Here is a 19,742-nt window from a genome sequence, read left to right as displayed (position 1 = left end):
GGCAAGTGTTTGGCAGCCATAAGATGCTGAGCTCAACATTTTCCTTATCATGGGGTCAAGTCCTCACCATCTCTGTCCAGCAACAGCCGCTCCAAGGAACTCTTCCTCGTACTGCTGGCAGAGCCATGTACCGATGTGCAGAGCTTAACCCCCAAGCAGGGGACAGCCTCAGTCATCTACAGGCATCCCAGCCTTGTGGGAATCTAGTTGGCATCTTATCCCACCCTCATCCTGGTGGTGTCGGAGCACTGTGCAGCCATGTGTTAAGCAATGTGACTCGCATGTGTTTTGTTCTCTCAGCGTCTCCCCGGGGGAGGATTGGGTGTGCAGTGTAGTGGTTTGTTTTGGTAGAGTTGGTTGGTGGTTGGAGTTCTTGAATAACTACACTGTTCTGTGCCGATGTTTGAGGTGGCCAGTTGAAGATGTGTGCCTGACACTGGGAGTGGGAGCTGGGGAGGCCTGTGATGGTCTTTACTCGTGGACAAGGGGGTTCCACAGTCTCTGAGGGGCCCTAAGGAAGCTCTGTCTCCTCCACAGATTAGCTTGTGGTGGTCCCTTGTGGTGGACGGTTGGAGGAGAAGAGCTGTCGACCTTTGTGCTCATCCTGGAGCTTTAGTCTCTTTTAGGGAGCTTGGACCCAGGCTGTTGAGCACCTTGAAGGGAAGAACTGAGCCCTTGACATTGATTTGTTCTCTGGGAAGCCAGGGTAGAGCGCGCTAGCCAGGTGAGGGGTGTGATGGTCCAGCGACTAGACCCCTGGAGTGGGAATTGGGAGACCCTGACTGTGCCACTGACCTAGTGCATGACCTGGGGTAGGCTGGTGTTAACTCACCCATTATACCCCTGCGGGACAGTTAACACAGGGTTCTGCTTAGCTGGGGCGTATACGGTTACTCAATGTTCTCCTGAGTATTAGCTTGCAGAGCGTCTCTCCCCTGGTTAAACCAAGTCCTCATCCTCCCCGCCGATCTGCCCCATGTTCCAATCCCAACCCATCTCCCATGGTGCTTTTTATTCCACACAGCTGCTGAGGCTGCCTGAAGCCAGGGAGTGGGGGAAACCTTCTGAACGTTCAGATCTGCAAGGCCTCCACAGGACTGGGGTCTTCTGGCCAAAAGCAGATTTCTCCTGAGACTAGAACCGAAGTGTGAGTACAGCTGAGATTACTGGTAAAGTCAAGAAGCACAATTACCACAGGCCCCTGTTTATTTTCACAGCTGCACCTGTAACCTTCGGGATCTCCAGCTGCTTGTCTCTAGGCTCTGGCTCCCGCTGCACCCCAGGGCTGAGCCAGGACATGCCACTGTTTAAAGCCTTAATTTCAGAGGCACCATTCACCTTGGATTGTCCCCTGCATTGCGGCCGTACGTGGTGAGGGCAGGAAGTGTCCGGCTGTTGCGATGCTCACAAAGCATGTTAGGGGAGCGGGGGTGTTCACTGAAAGCATTGCTCCCCATCCAGAAGAGATGCCAGGACATTTTAGGGCCTCCTGCATGGCTACATGTTTTGCCACCCAGCAGTCTGCAGTGAAATAAACACCTAGCCTGGACGGGCAGTGGCCTGTGAACCTGGAGCTTCAGCACTAGAGCACATGTTTCTACATGTGAGCCATAGGGAGAGCAGCAGAAGGCTCTAGCTGGCCACTAGCTGGATCCACAACATTAGCTGGAACCATGCCACTAAACCTGGGGGAGTTCTGATCCAGGATATTTGTTCACGACTATCTATACATTTTAAATAGATTTATTTTGCTGCTGCGACAGACAAGCCTCAGGGAGCAGGCACAGGGCATTGGTGGTGAATTTCACGCTGAGCAGGCAAATGCAAATACAGGGAAAAAATTTACCTTGTAAAAGACAGGTGCACCTGAGCCTTACAGTAAGATGATATGAAAGCCTGTTGAATGGATGGGGCCATATTTATCCCTGGTGTAACCCCAAGCCATGGCTGCCCGTCACCCCTGGTCCCCAGAAAAGCACTGATGAGACCTTTGCTTTGTTTTTTGTGGGATATCCAGGCATGCAGGCCCAAAATAAATCAGGAGGGCTCTTTATATTTTGGCTGACAGCGTACATTTCGTTAGCCCTCTGCAGGATCCAGTCCTAAGTACCCCTAAGTACTCTCCGATACCACTGAAGTCAAAGCAATTTCTCAGCACCTTTTGGGATTAGGTCCTTAGCTAACAGCCTAGATGCTGAGGTCAGAAGGTGCTATTCTGATTACTGAGTCTGACGTCCTGCATAACACAGGTCAGAGAATCCCATTCTCTGACTGGGTAAGCCCTGCACATCAGCTGAGCCTGGGCACAGGTTTAACATAAGGCTAGGAGAGCACAGGGAAATTTGGGTTATATTTATATTCCCTTCCCCCAGCCGCCAACAGCACCCATTGCTCCCCTTTCTCCTCTCCCCCGTCCGCAATTAATTTTGCTCTGAAAACCAGGTATCTGCAGCCTAGCATAGAATATTTTAATTCCTACACAGCAAAAGTATCCAGTTAAAAAAAGCCACTCAAGTGACACACTCTCTTGTTTCTGTTTAAAGAAGCAATCTCTGTTTCTGTTTAAAGAAGCAATGCTAACAAAACTCAAGCACTTAGCAAACTTTCTTGATGGGAAAACAAATTGGAGTAACAGATGAATAAATACACCAATTAATTACTCTGCTTTCACACACACCACAGGAATACTTACCATAGTCAAAGATCTCGGACAGTTTCTTCTATGCATTACAGAAACTAAAGTGCATCTTTAGTAAATGTTCAGGGCTCTGTGATCCAGAGAGCAAGAGGGGCTTAGGTTCCAGACCTGCTAAACGTAGTGAAACCTTTGTTCTAAAGTCTCATTGACACTAATGGCCCTGTGCCTCGCTCTGCCAGTGTAAACAGGCCTGAAAGTGGAGCGAAGTGTTACCCCACTGTGCAGGGCTAAAGTGGAGTAAAATGGCCTCAGTGTAAATGAGAATCAGGCCTCCCCCCCTCTCCCTTGGGTTGTTAGTACCCAACACTCTTTCACAATGCTCAGTTAGACAGAAGGCTCAGGTGCGAGACTCTGGCTGGTGTAGATCTGGAGAGACCCCACTGACGTCAGTGGAGTTACTGCAGATTTACACCAGAGTAAATCAGAGCAGCAACTGAATCCAAAGGCCTGGATTCTCCTCTCATTCACACCAGTGCAAATCCTGACACTGGTGCCCATGAGAGGAGAACCAGGCCTCTTGTGTCCAGAGCGGCGTCCTTACAGAAAAGGCTCCGGGACCAGATCTTCCGCTGCTGTCAGTGAAGGTAGCTCTACTGACCTTAGTGGAACTATGCCCGTTTACCCCAGGGAAGAGTCTGGCTCCCTGTGGTACGTGGTAGAATGTTTGGTGCCCTGCCATGGAGTAGAACTGTGAGGCAGTGTAAATAATAGCCATAAATAATCCCGCCTCCTATTGAACATGAGCTCTATGGGAGGACAAGCTGCATCTGAGCGCCCATATGTACAGAACTGGCTTATTTCATCCAGCACAAACACAAGCTTGCCTCCCTTGTTGGTTTCTCTGGGTTCACAGCCCCTCAGCTAAGGCCAGTGGGCTCTGTGTCTTGACAGCACAGCGGCCAAACAGGTTTGGCAGAAGCCATGTGCTGATGTATCTGTCTCCCTGTGTAAGCCAGGAATGGGCTGAAACCAGCTTTGTTTCATTAAATAGCTTTCTTTGAATTCTCCAGGCTGCAGATTGTTACACAACAGCTAAAAGGAAGAGGCGAGGGACAGGGATTCCCCAGTGATTACAATGCCCTCGCTCAAGGCTATTTCATGCCACGTGACATGCTTCCAGAGAGGGGCACACACCAAGCGCCAAATGCAGGCAAGGGAGTTCTAAAACTGGGTCCCACCTTTGCCCGCAACTTTTAACACCGAGGTACAGCCGACAGGTCCCAGCACGCAGCACTCTGTGTCATGACCGCTGGGGAATCAAGCTGGAGCAGTACATGCTGGGAGCTGTAGTCTCTGCCAGTCTCCTTATTAAGGATGACAGTGGCTGCACCAGGATTCCTTTGGGGCCATTTGAGGGCAGTTGTCAATGGGGCCCTCAGCTGGGCAAAGCTCAGGGTGCCTCTGGCTTAGGCTGCAAAGGGGGCAGAGGGCACAGTCATGGGCAGGCACTTTGGCCTTGTTTGCTCTATGAAACACTGGGGAGAATGGGTTGCAGGGCTCAAAACAAACAATGTGGGGGTCCTATTGGGTGAGATAGACACAGCCTATCCCCTCTACGCTGCGGCTGCCTGTCCCCAGCGGGCCGTCACTGCATGCCTGGCTTGCTCTAGCTCAGCATCTTGTGTCGGTCAAAAACCGTCTTCCTCTGCTCCTGCACTTGGCGCTTCCATCGCTGCTGGGCTCCTTCCACCCTCTCCAGCACCGTGTTGGCTCTGGCGCCGGTGGGAGCGGGAGCTGCTGCCAATGAGCGGGCCTCCTGCAATGCAAAGAGAAGGAACCAGGAGGTCAAAGGGGTGAGTGGGATGGAGGAGTGGTATCTCTAATACAGAAAAAAGCGCTCAGCGTTGGGAGACACTTTTACGTGAAGAGCTATTTCGGGACTGAGATTTCCTTGCAGAGAGAGGGCCTGATTTTCAGAGGTGCCCAACTCCCACTGACTCATACTGGAGGGGTGGAGGTCCTCAGTGTAACTGGGCTTGAAGCTGGGACCATCCGTGCTAAAAGCACAGGCCTCCAGCACTGGAGCTAAAGAAGGAGCTTCCCTAGGAGGTACCAGTAGGAAATGCTGGGTCCCAGAACCGCTCGTTCCACCTCCCATAATCCGCCCCCTGCATCTCTCAGTTATAGCACGAGCCAGGGCTACAATTAGCTCATTACAGCTAATCACTGTGTGTGCATCAGCTCCACTCCCCCTGCCACCTGGACTACCATTACCGCCCACTAGTAACCAGCTTCATCTACATTTCCTCTGGGTGGTGGGATGTGGTGGCCTCCCTGCTCAAGCAATGGGAGCTGGGGGGGGCGACAGACAAGGCAGGATATACAGGGCCTAATCCTGGTGCCCTTGCTCTAAAATCCCCACGGAAGTCAATGGAAGCGTTGTCTGAGTCCAGAGCCGGGCTCAGGAGAGGACCGGTGGCTTTTGGACAGAGGTGTGGCAGCAAGACCACGTGTGACATGATAGCGGTTTGCCAATCTCACACGTGCTGATCGTTCTCTAAAATCCACCAGAGCTAAAGGAGATCTCCCTGAGCTACTAGCAGTAGCAGGTCCTTTATCCTCACATCATTCCCTGGCTCGTATGCAAAGCCAGGACGTTACCGTGGGGAAACTTCCCAAGCCGATTTGAAAACCAAGCCTGTGCTTATGGTGAGCAAGACAGGGGCAGGGCAGTGGTCAGAGCTGCTCAGGGCTGGGCATTCCCTGGCTTAGAAAGTCACCTCCAAAAGGAAAAACAATTGTAATAATGGGGCACATGCATCCCCTCACCCAGGGGGCCCTATATGGACGCAGGGATCTAGCAGGGGAAAGATTAAACACTACAGGGCCTGGCCGTGGGGACAGCATAGAAAACCACCAACCCCCTCCCCGGCATGAGACGGGTTGAGGCGTGAGTGAAAGCAGGCAGGGTGGGACTGGATGTTAAGGGAGAGTCAATGGCCAAATCGAGGCCCATCAGCACAAAGGCCCAATCAACTGCTGATCCCTAAAATGCAACCAAGTGGGATCTGTCAAAGGCGGGTGTGGCCTGAGTGCAGCTCCTGGTCCAGGTGGGGCCCCTGGAGTAGGGGGTCTGGGGTGCAGCCCTTGGCACCCCTGCAGAGTCAAAAGGCACCAGCTCTAGCTTTGTCAGCTCCTCTATGCAGCTCTCCTGCCAGGGCCAGCTCCAGACCCCAGCGCAACAAGCGCGCGCTTGGGGCAGCATTTTGCCACGAGGGCGGCAGGCAGCTCCGGCGGACCTTCCGCAGTCATGCCTGCGGGAGGTCCACCGGAGCCGCGGGACCAGCAGACCTCCCGCAGGCATGACTGCGGAGGGTCCGCTCATCCTGCGGCTCTGGTGGACCTCCTGCAGGCATGACTGCAGAGGGTTCGCTGGTCCCGCGGCTCTTGTGGACCTCCCACAGGCGTGCCTGCGGATGCTCCACCGGAGCCGCGGGACCAGCGCACCCTCCGCAGGCACGTCTGCAAGAGGTCCCCCGGAGCCGTGGGACTGGCGACTGGCAGCGCGCCCCCTGCAGCGCGCCACCGTGCTTGGGGTGGCCGCCCCTGTCTCCTGCCTCCCAGCGCTGTCTGGGCCTTCACCAAAAGACGCTCCTCCTGCACCCCTCTAGAAGGGTATTGCTAGGTGGGGGTCGCCAGGGCTGCACACAGATGGGAGCAGTTTGGATCTGATCCACAATTCAGCAAATGAAAATCAATCCAATTTGCAAATGGGCAGGACCACAAAACTGCCCTGCTAACCGCACCGGGCAGGCCCACTCTGGGCCCTGGGAAACCTGCAGCTGCAGGCTTCACATTTCAGAGCATCATGTGGACCAAGATCCAGGATTTTAAAAATAAACAGAATGAAAAATTCTACATTTCTAGTTGGCATGTAAAAAATGCCAGCCCCAGCAAGACCCAGGTGGGATGGGAGATGAGCAACATCAGCTATAACGATCCCTGGTGTCTGCCTGCCCTCGTTCCCGGGAGCTAACTCTGCTCTCTCTCCTCCTCTAGGTTCTCCTACCATGCCCACCACCCTCCATATCACCTGCCGCAACCCCCTGACCTCGTTCTCCTCTTCATTGTGCAGGGGCTGGGTGTAGGCATCTGGCTTCCGGATCAAGGGGTCAACCAGCATGAGGAAGGCCATGTACAGCAGCAGCGCCCCCACCACTGAGAGGTAGATGATGATGATGATCTGTGGGCACATCAAAAGGGGATCTGGGCTGTCGGTGGAGATTGCAGGGCTGGGGGACACCCAGCCTCCTCCCCAAGCCAACCCACTGACTGATGGGCTCAGGAGGAAATATTCCCCCCCAGCCATAACTATCCACGGGATGGAGGGCAGGGGCACTGTTGGAGCCAAGGTACCAGGCTAGTACCTGGTACCAGGCTGTGCTGCAGTCTGGCAAAGCCTCAGTGAGGTGGACTGGGGCTCCCATCCCAGCCTCTCTTCCAGTCATAGGTGCTGACTCTGTGGGTGCTTTGGGGCTGAAGCACCCATGGGGAAAAATTAGCGGGTGCTCTGCACCCGCTGTCAGGCCTGAGAACAGACACCTGGGGGTGGCCGGAGCGGGCTGGTGATAAGAGTGGAGGAGAGTGAGGCTGGGCTGATTTCTTCGGGGAGGAAAGAGGAACCGGGGGGGCAGGGGGCTTTGCATGGAGGGCTCGGCAGGGAGGAGGAGGAGAATGATGCGGTGTTTGGGGAAGGGGGCCATGGGAGGAGCCTGGCCAGCCTCCCAAGCCACCTCACAGCTACTCACAACAATAACCGCAGCTGAGCACCCTGCTCCATCTCCCAATGTCGACACCCTTCACTCAGGGGAGGGGTCAGTGTTGTCATCCCCAGACCAGAGCCAACAAGAAGAAGGGGTGTGGGGAAGGGGTGTGGAAAGTCTTTACTATGCCCCTCCTGAAGCTGGCGGACAAGAAAGAATCCAAGCGAGGAATCCCTTCCTCCCCCATTGCATGGAGAACAGGCATCAGGCCCCCAGAGCAATCTCCTTTGTCCCACGTCCAGCCCCTGCGGGTCTGCCCGGGGGCGTGTGGTGCAGGGGCGCGAGCGGCCCGTCTTTACCTTGATGGTGGTGGTGCTGCGCTCCTCGTACTTGCACTCACACAGCAGGCAGTAGGCTTCCACATCGTTCCCCGGCACAGGCATCGGCTCCACCACGTGCAGGCAGTTGCTGCGTCACAAAGGAGACGGTGTCAGCGGCGGGGTGGGGCAGGTGGCTGAGCTCCCGGTAGGTGCCTGTATCCTAGGGCCCAGAGAGCGGCCAGACATCATGGAGAACCCTAGTGGTGATGCTAGGCAGTGCCAATAGCTGGGTGGAGAACCAGAGAGAACCACCAGGCCTGTCTGCGTCCAGCAGCCCCCTTTGTGCTCAGTCCAGCTGGGAGAGCTCAGCAGTTGCTCAGATCACTTTACACAGGAGTTGGCCGCGGGCTGGCTGAAGCTCTAGGTGCCCCAGATACTCGCCCCCAGAGCTGGGGCTGGAGGAGGACGGCCTCAGCCAGTGCCTTGGGGTCAGTGGCTGTGCCTCTAAAGCCACCCCACGCTAATTAGCACTCTGAGCAAAGAGGCTAAGGCCTGAATGGGCCCTGGAGGCTGATTTCCCCCAGAGAGGGGCAGGGCTGAGGCATAGGGGTGGCTTGGGGGGAATCTTGCCCTGCTGCTGTTCCTGCTCTGGGGTTAAACAGATCCCTCAGGCTCCAATCAGGCCAGCCACTTTCAGCCAAGTGACTGGCTCCACTTGCTCAGAGATCTGAGCCAGCTCCAGCTTCTAGGCACCCCCCAGGAGCACTTGGGTGCAAACTCTGGGTTAGGTCATAAGTGCAATGAGTTTTCTGGCCTCAGCCTAGTCAGTGAATGATGTATGGTCACATGACACAGCACCATGACATGACAGTCTTTTGGGCGAGAACAAGGCCTGGCACCGTAGCTTATGTGAGGACTGAGGGGCATGGGCAGAGCCATGTGTGTGGGGAGTGGGGTAGAGTCCAGGGCTGGGCTAGCAGGGGGCTTGCGGGTCAGGACTGAAGGACACTGGCAGAGCTGTATGGCACAATGCAGACAGGTGCTCTGTGCCTTGCTCTTGTCAGTAGCTCCCACACCCCACCCCTTTCAAAAGCATTCAGTTCCCATGCACTGCAGGAAGAGAGAAGCGGCTTTGGCAGCGCGTGCCAGGAACAAGCCCCAGCTCTGCCTGTCCAGGACACGCTGCTCCCTGCGCTCCCTCGGAGGCAAATGTTGAAGCCTAGCTGTGGCCCCAGGTTATGTTAGCAGCACACAGTGGAGGCCGACAACCTGGCTCGTCACTGTCACTGATTCCCACAAACCACTAAACACACACCTGGAGGAAAACCCTTGACAGTGTGAGTTCACTGCAGCCTGGCATTTGGGGAGGAGCACGTACTTCTTGTACATGGTGGGTTGCAGGGCTGCTCCTAGCAGGTCAGGCTCTGAGTCTGTGCCAGATATGGACTGGCTACAGAGCTTCCGTTCCTTCTCAGGCCTTGGCTACACTTGAGAATTACAGCGCTGGTGGTGGCTTTACAGCGCTGTAACTCACTCCCTGTCCACACTGGCAAGGCACATACAGCGCTGTATCTCCCTGGCTACAGAGCTGCTTGTACTCCACCTCGACGAGAGGAATAAAGAGAACAGCGCTGCTGCTGCAGCGCTGGGGTGCCAGTGTAAACAGGGAATAATCTTACTATGCTGTAACTGACCTCCGGAAGCTTCCCATAATCCTTTTAAGTGAAGGTGCCGCTCTTTGTTTTGTTGTGATGCCTCTGTTTGTTTCATTGTGAACTTGGGGCTTTCGGAGCTGCTTATCAAAAAAACAAACACAGCTACTGTTTGCTGTGAATGAGCAAACAGGCAGGGAGCTGCCTTTGGAACGCTCACAGCTAGTGTTTGCTTGAAGAGAGGGGAAGGGAGGGGGCTTGAGGAGAGAAGCAGCATGGCGCAAGGGCAGGCGGGGGGGGGGGTCCATTTCAGGGCGGCTGCTTATCTGGTCTGTGAGGAAAAAAAACCAAGAGGTGCTGTTTGCTTTCAGTGAGTGAGAGGGGGTGGGGGAGGGGGTCGGAACTTGCAAGGCAGCTGCTCACACAGTGTCGGCTCCAAAAATCCACTCACTCTCTCCCCCACGCTCCCTGTCACACTCCACCCCCCTTTTGAAAAGCACATTGCAGCCACTTGAATGCTGGGGTAGCTGCCCATAATGCACCGCTCCCAATGCCGCTGCAGATGCTGCAAATGTGGCCACGACAGTGCGCTGGCAGCTGTCAGTGTGGCCAGACTGTAGCTCTTTCCCTACTCAGCTGTACGAAGACAGCTTTAACTCCCAGCGCTGTACTGCTGCAAGCGTAGCCATACCCTCAGAGAGCCCCACCAGCTGTGTTCAGTGCAAGGGCTGCCACACCAGCATGGCTGAGGTTAGGTTACATAAGTCATGTTATGCACTGTGCCACCTAGTGGCTGGACAGTATCATACAGATTAGAATCCCATTGCCAGGAGGAGAGTCATGGGGCAGACCCTCAGCGGGTGTAAATCAGTAGAGCTCTGGTGATCACCACAGAGCTATGATGATTTACATCAGGTGAGGCTCTGGCCCAGAACCATTTGTTTTGGTCTCTTGTGCTTCTTCCTATTTCACCCCGGGTGGCTGCAGCCCTCTCAGTATCAAGGTGCTTGTATTAGTATAGTTATGCCCCTACAAGAAAAGGAAGAAGCTACCCAGGTAAAAGGCACCTGTACAGCAGTATAGATGGGTCTACGCTCAGGGCTGCTCCGATTCAACTAGTCCTGGAGAAAAACACCCTCTTCCCCCTTGTGGAAATAGTCAACTCAGTGAAAAAAAAAACCTGTAGAAGTGGCCTATGCCAAGAGACAACTGGTGCAGACAGACAGGATCCTGGTGAGAAACTAGCTTCACTGACCTGATGAGTAGAAATTATGAGGCTAAATAGCTCTAACATACTCAGTTAATGGCCCATCATTGTAATGTTCAGCCCCCTAGTCCTGTCGCTCTCCTGACATAAACTAACAGATCTCTGTGCCTAGGCTTGGCACCATTTAATTTTTATAATCTTGACAAATAATAGCGATGTTGGTTCTGAAGCACTTTTTTCACTTTTTAGTGATTTAAATGTTCACAGTTGCGGGAAATCCTGGAGGGGGGCAGACAATAATTATTTAATGACAGTAGATGTTGAGATTCAAAAAGTTAAAGCTACCTAACTGGTACCCTGCTCTAACTCCAGCTTGACAACACATTTAAAGGTGGGAGTTTAATGAGCGCTCAAGGAGCATTTTTCTTACTTTGCCTGTCTGTACATTTCGATTACTATTGATGGAAATATTCTGTCCTTGCCTTGTGTGTCTCTGGCAAAACTGATGTTTACTTATATTTACTGATAAGAAACAACATTTACAGATAAGCAAAGAAAAATGGTCCTTGAGAACAGATTAAAGTCCCACCTTTTGAATGTGTATGAAACATGTTATAAAGCTGGAAATCAAAGGCGATGGAATGACAAGGCACCGGAAATGATTCAGCAAAACGCCTCCCTGTAAATGATTCAGCAAAATGCCCCATATTTTAACAGAATAAAATCTCACCCCATGCCCCCGAGGGTGTGAAATATAGACTGCTATGTAAACCAGCCTGAATACAAGCACAGAGAGGTCATTAGATAAGGAACAGTCTGCTCACTGATGCTCAAGGGCCTTTGTTCAATCCAGGTTGCAGCTTCAAAGTGATCATGGCCCTGTGCAGACACTCACAGAGGACACCACCGCAGCACGGACACTTTCTTCTTAGGCCTGGGATTTGGCAAATGGCGTTAGTGCTCAGGAACGAGCCAATTCCAGATTTGCTGAGAGTGCAGGTATGGGATGGTTAGGTACTGAGCTGGTTTTTCCTCTTCCACTCCCAGCTCTGCCAGTGTCCCAGGCCACAGCCCCCCTGCTTTGCCAATCATGGGCCATTGCGAGATTGCACATCCCACAGATGTGCATAATCCGAACAAATGGATTGCAAGGAAAATAACTAATTCTGAACATAAGCAAGGGAGCAGATCTGATTCTCTGCTCAGGGTGACTGAAGTCAGTGGAGTTACCACCTCTGTATTACAGAGCAGAGAGCCAGGCTTGCGGCAAATGTGAATTGCTCCTGAAAGCCATGAATTTATCTCTCTATCTACTTATGGGATCCTCACAACTGCACTATCTGTCACGCACTGGTGAATGTAACCCCACTGTAACCTGCAGGTAGGGAAATATTATCCTCATTGTACAGGTGGGGAACCAAGGCCCAGAGAGATAAGTGACTTGCTGAAGGTCACCAGGAGAGTCCGGGGCAGAACAGAGACTTGAACCCTGGTCTCCTGGGGATCACCAGTGGTTAAAGTGTTTGCAAGGGCCGTGCTTTGTTCAACATCCCATTCCCAGTCCTTCAAGGCACAGCCCCAACCACCACACAGCCTGGTGCCTTAACCACAATGCCATGAAGAAGCTGAAGTTGGTTCTTTGCTTCCCTACTTCACCTCCTGTTTGCAACAGAAAGCTGATGACTTCAAACGGGAGGTGATTCTGCTCCTGTCTGTAGAGTGCACCCTGTGCACAGGACAATGCGCTGCAGCTGTGCAAGACAGAGCTGCTGGGGAAACGGCCAGGCTGCCAACTTCAGTAACCAAAGAGCAACCCAGAGAAGGAAAGGCCCTGTGGCCTTAGGGTATGGCACAGATACACTTATTGCAGTGGTGCACTGTGGGTATTTTAAACCGACCAGGTGGATGCATCACACATGTTTAGGTTCATTCTCCTCTCATTCTTTATTACACAAGGTGGTTTAATGGTCAATGCAGGGGATTAGGACTCACGACTCCTGGGTTCTGTTCCCAGCTCTGCCACTGACTCGCTATGTAACATTGGCAAGTCACTCCCCAGCTTAATGCCTCAGTTCCCCCATCTGCAATATCTGGCTAATGATACTTTATAAAGTGCTTTGAGAACTACACTAACAGCTCAGCTGTTCGGGGGGGGTTAAGACGGTACTAAAGCCTTTCCGCTGTCATCCTCAGAGCACAAGGGCGACAGGATACTAGATTCTCCAGAGGGTGCAGGGCCATGGAATCCTGTCTGCCAGACTCCTGTCTCTCTCTAGATGAGCAGAGTGCCCATCACCATGCTGTGCAGAGACTGGTGGTGTGTAAATAGCTAGCAAGGGCTCAGCTAAGCAGCTCCACCCAGCACGATCTGTTACACATGGTCTCTGACCTATTTCCATTGCAGAAGGATGGAACCCAGTTTCAAGCCCAACACCCTCTCAGGGGTGTCAGATCCAGGTCTGGGCTTTCTGGGTCAAGCCCCTCGTTATTTTGACAGGGGAACTCCACAAGCCTCCCATAACAGGGTAACTCACCAGTCTTTCTGTGACACATTCTTCTTGTAAATGTGCCCACTGATGTTCCGGTATGGGGGGCAGATGCACTTGCAGCGGATGTCCTCCGAGCTCTGCACAGGGAGAGGAGTTGGCATTAGTGATTGGCACATGAGCAGCTGTTCGAGTTCCCCCACATAGCGTGAGACGGGCAAGATGTTCCCCAATGGGGGGTAACTTTCCTTCATGTCTCTTCTTCCTGCTCTGCCTGTTTCATAGCAATGACATCTTTCAGCCAGATGGCAGGAACTCTCCAAACAGATTGTTATAGGGACTGAATCACCCACTACCCTGGCCATTCAGAGCTTCACTGATAGTGGGGCTAGAACTCAAATCCTCCAGCTCCAAAAGCACAGACTGAAGGAGAATCTTCACTAGCTGTTTGCAGTATAGGGCACATGACACAAAAGGTGAGCAGTTCCAATTTCATCCTGAAGAAGGCAGTGCCATACACCCTCTCTCCCCCCAAGCCAATTTGCTACAATACCCATCACCTTTGCAAACTTCCATGAAAAAGCACACTCCCTATCATCCCTGTCTCAGTTGCATGTGGCACCTTAGGCTGGTGACTGCATCCGTAGCTGTTCCCCACTCTCCGCCCCTCACCTTGCTGGCCTGCGCTGGAGGTGCTAGGACACACCACGCCACCACTACCAGCCACAAAATCTTCATATTTTCCCAGCTGTGCTGTGTCAACATCCCAGGAGCCTGAAACAAGGAAATAAAAGAGTGTGTCGGGGGAAGGATTCCCATCTGAAAGGGGCCAGCCAAGCTTCAGTATTTAGCTCCCTCATCTTCCCCAGTCTCTCCACCCTCCTCCCAGACTGCAGGATGTCCCTAGATTCGTATTTAAATTACAGTAGCACCCAGCTCAGGGCCCCGTTGTGCTAAGGGCACAACACAGAGAGACAGGCACCGTCATGAAGAGCTTTTACAATGTCAAATAGACAAGACAGGCTAAGGATGGGAGGGGAAACAGAGGCAGGGCAGTGTGCCCAAGTTTTGTGACTCTGTGCCAAGCCTTGCAATATTTGGTGCTTTTCTTACAGACCCAGCTCCTGGAGTCCTGGGATGACGAGGGGCTCTCAGTTTGCCTTTATTATAAAGGGAAGTTCTTAGCCCTTGGGCTTGTGCAGAAAAACTCAAAAACGTGACCCCCTAAAGTCTCCAACTCCAGAAACAAAACAAAAAAATAATTTAAAAAACATCACGATTTTAAGCCAACCTCATTTGGGAGAATGGAGGCAGAGGGACCTGACTTGTGATTTCTGAACACTTGTGTCACTGGCTGGCTAGTTCCTTTAAATGAAGCGGGTCCAGTGCTCCTGTAGTTTGGCCACTTAAGAAGGTGGGGGGGCAGCACCTGGGCTATAAAGGAGCAGGGAGAGGCAGAAAGGGAGAAGGTTCCAGGGGTTGAAGACCAATAAGAGGACCTGACTTGATGGCAGACTAGTAGCAGATTTGTTACCCAGTAATATCTCTGTGCTAGAGGAGGCTGAGGGACAGTACCAGGGTCTCCTGTTGGAGGCAAGAGCTTCCCAGAACAGGGGGAGTGAGGGATGATCCCCTAGAGAAACTAAACTCCCAGCAGAGAGGCTGGAGCAGGTTCCTGCTGGGAAGAATGGGGCACATTCCAGCTGGAAGGAGAAAGAGGACTGAAGATGAGTCCAGGTGTGGTGAAAGATGCTGGAGTGTGGTATGTGCTATGCTGCGGGAAGATGGTGTGGGGTTTCTGAGGGCTCTATGCACTAGAGATGATAAATGGACTGTAACTTGCTCTGTAGTTCATAATAAACTGGTCCCAAAGAGAGAGATTAATTGGGGCAAGCAAGCCTGTGGTGGAGTCCTCTGGGGCTTGAGAAGGGGGTGTGGGATGGTAACCCTGGTGTTACAGTGCCCTGTTGCTAGGCAGTGCTCTGGGGTGAGGGGGAATCATTCACCGTGTGATTGGTGGTACTGGAAATGACTGCACCAGACCAGGTTGCCCTGCTGGCCACTGGCAGGGTGAGGAATGGAACCCAGGGTCTCTGGCCTCCCAGTCTAGTGTCCTACCCATGAGACTTCACTACCTCCCCTAAGCCACACATTTCTAGGAGATGTTCAGGAACCCAGAACTAGCTCCTCTGAGTCAAAACCCCACATCTGAACTGCCACAGGCTTGGGAACCATTGGGACCTAGTTGCCAGTAAACTCTAGCAGAGTCCTAGCTCTGCTCTAGTGAAGGCTAGGAACTTCTTTCTGTCTAAAGACTTGCTCTTCTCGGCACTCTGACATCATTGTGGAATTGCAAAGTGTCTCCCAACTCCCTGTGACAAGGAAGGTTCTTGCTTCCAAAACTCACTCCATAGTTTCTTGACAGGAGTTGTCTGTGGGGTTTGTTTTAGGGCTGCAAAAACAATGCAACCCTGCAGAGTTTGCATTATCAACCCAGTGATGACCAGTCACCAGTGGCTTCATGAGTGGAGACTCTTTCCCACAGGAATGGGAACTGGACTCTGACTCGTAAGACAAAGAAATCAGAATAAAATAAGCTACTCCAATGGGGTGCCCTCCAGCTGCTACTGCACTAGAAATGTTAAATATGGCCCCAATCCTTCCACTAGGCTCCTTGACTGCAGATCCAATTGCAGGAGGGAGACCTACTAGCATACTGCATTGATCACATGGCTAATGAGAGCTAGAGCTGAATTTATTCTGCTTAAATCAAGGTCCTGTGACGATGATTCATACGCCAGAGCAGACACTTGGATTTGTCACCATGATTCTGTCTGTGTTTAATTTGCTGTCTTGTTTCTCGTGACTCTCTATTCCAGGTGCCCTTTGCACTAGTGATGTCTATAGCATAGCTTAGCAGAACAGTTTATAACACACGCACCCCCTATGCTAGCCAAGCAGACACCGTGAGTGATGTGGGCCTGCTCTAACCCTATTACAGCCACAGGGAGCCTTTCCCTGGGTGGTGCTGGACTTTGGATCAGGGCCTCTGGGAGCCCAGAACTGCATTTAACATGGTCTGAAGCACAGGAGGGAGACAGCACTGTGAATTAGTACCACAGCCCTGATCCATCACCCACCAACTTCCCTTCCTCCTCCAATAGTCACTGCACAATGCAGCTAGTGTTGGGTCTCGGCTTAAGTAACACTGAAAGTCGTATGCCCCTGTGAAAGTTAGTCACCCCCCTGTGGCATGAGGCAGCAGCTGGGCACCCACCAGCTCCACGCTGAGATGGGCTTGATGCTAAGTTACTCACGCTGCTTGGTACATGGCTGAGCTTTCCTGGGAGATCGTGCATCCAAGTAATGACCAGGCCTGACTTTCCTTAGTCTCTGGTTTCTCCTTTAAGACCCATTTGTGTTTCCTAGAATGTCAAACTCCCTGGCCATTTAGTAGGGGAGACAGATCCCACCAACCAGTGTGGATGGACCATGCAGTACTTGCTTATTGCTGGGGAGGACTTTTCTAGAAGGGATGACGTGGACCCAAAATGGCCAAGTTAGAAACATTAACACACACAGGAGGCGGCTGTGAAGCATTCCAGGAAGAGCCAATGGCTGTCACCCTGGGGCCCCAGACCAGGCACTGGCCAAGCTCGTGACTCAGCCTGCCAGATGGGAACCTGGGGGCTGCACCCGTGTGTGCCAGGCTGTGCGCTGGCTTACAGCAGCTGGGAGCAGCCTTTGGCCCTGCCTGTCTGTGCTAGGGATAGGCAGATGCCAGGGATGGAGGAACCACCCACCTTGGAGCAGTGTTTTGCATCTCTAGCCTGTTACATGTTTAGTTTTCTGTCCCTTTTGATTAGCAGGTGCACAGCATCCTGATAAAATGCTGTGAGACCTGCCAAAGGAAGGGGTGAGTATCCATGTGGTCACACCTACTCAGACAGGAAACCAGCCCTCCCCCCTCTATAAAGTGAGGAGTTGTCCTAGCCTTACAGACAGCAGAAGCAAGGAAGCCATTGCTTCCGAGGCCAGAAGGGGCCCTTGGGATCATCCAGTCTGACCTCTTGCACAGCATGGGCCGGGCCAGGCCAGGGAGCCATCAGCTTGCAGCTGAATGGATAGCCCTCCCCAAGCAATAAGGTCTAACACAGATTGGTAGAGGAGCACCCTCCTGCCGAGAGGCACAGGGTGCTGTAGTGCACGACCAGAGCCTAGAAACTGAACCCTTTGTTCCTTGTTCAAATGTAGGTCTTGTTGCTGTGGGGCTATTATGCCCCTTCAATCTTATCACAAAAGGGGCCTCCCTCACCCTATGGAAATTGCAGTCTTCATCCTAAAAAGCACTAATCAGCTTTGGGAAAAAAATCACCAAGCAAGGTGGTGTTGCATCTCTGAAGACTGTCTAGGCTGCGTGGGCTTTCAGGAAGGCCTTGAGAATCTAGTCCACGTGACAGCTAACAAGAAACTCACCTGAGCAATGACCACGCTGTACATAATGAGCCACAGCTATCCCGTGCAGAGCCTGCTCTAGAGCCATTAGGTAGGTATGAAACCACTATCAATCCTTGTGCCTTTGACTCATGGTTCCGCTGCTAAGGGAGGACCTAACCTGCTGTACTTCTGGCTAGGATGTGCAGTGCCTAACAAAGGCAGCAACTCAAGCTAATTAGTTTGCACTTAATGTGCAGATTAAAATTCTGCTTGAATCCATTGTGTCTTTCTGTGGATCCCAACAGACAGTACGCAGATGGCTCTGCACATCCCACAGTGCAGGCACGCAGTTACACTAACCAGTAGTCAGCATTAAGGATTGCAAACCAAAATGCCAACTGCTGTACACACGTCTGGTTTGCATTTAAAAAAAAAAACAATTAGAATCATAAGACTCACCTTGCAGCCAAATTGATACCCACCCCAGCAGCAGCTCCAGCAATGATGGAAGCCACACTCCCTTACCACGGATTGGCTCCCTGCACTGATACTCTCTGGTCTGTGTCGTAACAGACATCACCTGCTACCAGCCAGAAGTCCCGGCCTAGGGCTGAGCTAAGGGACCATGGATCATTTCTCAACCCTGGTGTGGCAAGAAAAGGAATAGTTGCAAAATGTGAAGCACTAGTGCAAAGCATGGTGTGAATGTGATGTCAAAATGCCACATGGTGGGGGAGGGAGGAACAATCATCAGGGAATCGTTGCATGAAGTAAGGGGGAAAGGATGGTCTTGTTAAAGCACCAGCATGGGAGCCAGGATGAGGCTCGCCACCTGCCCAGGTTTCCCCAGCTCATCCCTTTTTTGAGGTAGCTTGTCCTGGGAACTCAGTCAGGATGCTCTACACAGTCAGCTGGCTGGCTCTATGGATTCAGGATCCTTCCTGCTGCCCCAGCATTTTGTACCTCAGAGGTGGCAAGTCTAGTCGTGACTCATAGATTCTAAGGCCACAAGGGCCTGTGTGATCATCTTGCATGTAACAGAGGCCAGGGAACTTCCCTGGATTAATTCTTGTTTGAGCTTCTGGCTTCTACTCCCAGCTCTGCTACGGACTCTGTGTGTAACCTTGGGCAAGTTACTGCCCCTCACTTCCCTCTCTGCACAAGGGGAGACTGATCCTGAGCTACTCCCAGGGGGCAGTGTGTGTGAAGTGATCGGTGCCCTGCTTTAAATGGGTGCAGAATCTGCTTCCGGCTGTGGCAATGGAGAGTTTTCAGCCCAGCTCCTCAAAGGTATTTAGGTGCCTGAAATCAATGGGTGTTAGGTGCCTAAATACCTTTGAGGATCTGGGCCTTAGTGCTTGAGCAAGGGCTGGCTGACAGGTACAGAGACTGACACCTCCCAACCCTCACACAGAACAGGGACTAGTAGAGTCCCCTCCCCTCCCCACCCCACCAGTGCACCTCAGCCCTGGCCCAGAAGGATGGAGGAGAGACAGCTGGTAGTTTCCAAGGGGCCGAAGGGAGTTAGCCCCCACCATCCTAGGGAGAGTCACAGGGAGCTAGGCTCACTGTCTTAACTCATGTGTCTTTGGAAGCCCCACTCTCCACGGTGCTCCCGGCCTCTTCACTGTAGCTAAACCAGGGCACTAAGTGAGGCGGCTGTTTTATGTAGCACCATCCCCCCCACATACACACCTCCCAGGAATTGGACTGACCCCCACCAAACCCATTGTCACCCTGTGGCCATGGCACAGCAGTGGGGTGGGACCAACTAAGGTCTGTCTGTTAGTTGCCTAGAAGGGAAGGCGCACAGAGTGAGAATGGAGGCCCCTGGACTGAGGGGGAGGGGGAGATGGGGGGCGCACCCAGCTGCTGGCTCGGGGGGACAGAGGTGGGGGGGTTGCTGCAATAGAGCTGACACACGTGCGAGCTTGAACTAGAGATGCGCCCCAAGCCTGCAACCCCCAGCAACCTCCAACTCCCCTTCAAACAGTTGGGAGGCGGGGGCGATGGCTAGAAGCTAGAGCGGACCCGCGGGTAGAGGCTCCCGCTTCCCAGGGGAGCGAGGCCGATTCTCCGAGCACCAGGCAAGCTTCCGCGGGGGCGTGCGAAGGGTTAATGGTGCAGGGAAATGATGTCACCCGGCGGGGGAGTGGCTGTGTGTGTGGGGGGGGGGGGGGGTTGGTTGTATGTGGGGTGGTTGCGGGGGGGGGGGGTGGCTGTTTGTGGGGGCGGGCCG

At 52.8% G+C, this 19,742-nt stretch overlaps 2 protein-coding genes across 6 annotated transcripts in view; one reads left to right on the top strand and one right to left on the bottom strand.

The window, feature by feature from the left end:
- Positions 1-1,766: 1,766 nt before the first annotated feature.
- Positions 1,767-19,653, bottom strand: TMEM9 (transmembrane protein 9). 5 transcript variants are annotated; one of them, XM_039537705.1, is made up of 7 exons: positions 19,535-19,653; positions 17,986-18,146; positions 13,739-13,840; positions 13,115-13,206; positions 7,761-7,869; positions 6,750-6,881; positions 1,767-4,454 (listed from the first exon to the last, which is right to left on the bottom strand). In XM_039537705.1, the coding sequence occupies exons 3-7, from the start codon at positions 13,829-13,831 to the stop codon at positions 4,305-4,307; spliced, it is 576 nt and encodes a 191-aa protein (XP_039393639.1). In that variant the 5' UTR covers positions 13,832-13,840; positions 17,986-18,146; positions 19,535-19,653; the 3' UTR covers positions 1,767-4,304. The 5 variants fall into 5 exon arrangements, with proteins under 5 accessions (XP_039393639.1, XP_039393637.1, XP_039393636.1 ...); XM_039537704.1 differs by having other exon boundaries at positions 1,768-4,454; positions 17,963-18,146; positions 19,535-19,646; XM_039537703.1 differs by lacking the exons at positions 17,986-18,146; positions 19,535-19,653 and adding an exon at positions 17,543-17,846.
- The window catches only part of LOC120404739 (isopentenyl phosphate kinase-like), a 44,452-nt gene continuing 39,257 nt past the window's right edge, over positions 14,548-19,742 (top strand). Inside the window, exon 1 of the mRNA XM_039537695.1 lies at positions 14,548-14,828. Coding sequence (XP_039393629.1) covers positions 14,794-14,828 — 35 coding nt within the window. The 5' untranslated portion in view covers positions 14,548-14,793. The remainder of the gene's footprint in view (positions 14,829-19,742) is intronic.

This window comes from Mauremys reevesii, linkage group 4 (genome assembly GCF_016161935.1).
Source record: "Mauremys reevesii isolate NIE-2019 linkage group 4, ASM1616193v1, whole genome shotgun sequence".
In the NCBI taxonomy this organism is placed as follows: Eukaryota; Metazoa; Chordata; order Testudines; family Geoemydidae; genus Mauremys; species Mauremys reevesii.
Note: the sequence above shows the minus strand (reverse complement) of the source record. Positions and strands in the feature narration are given on the sequence as shown.

Bases quoted from the DNA above. Each gene is read 5' to 3' on its own strand.
- TMEM9 (XM_039537703.1), bottom strand. From the start codon at position 17,566: ATGTACAGCGTGGTCATTGCTCAG. The intron at 7,870-13,114 runs GTGAGTTACCCT...TTTGTGACGCAG, and splicing joins AATGTGTCACAGAAAGACTG to CAACTGCCTGCACGTGGTGG. The intron at 6,882-7,760 runs GTAAAGACGGGC...ATGTGCCCACAG, and splicing joins GCAGCACCACCACCATCAAG to ATCATCATCATCATCTACCT.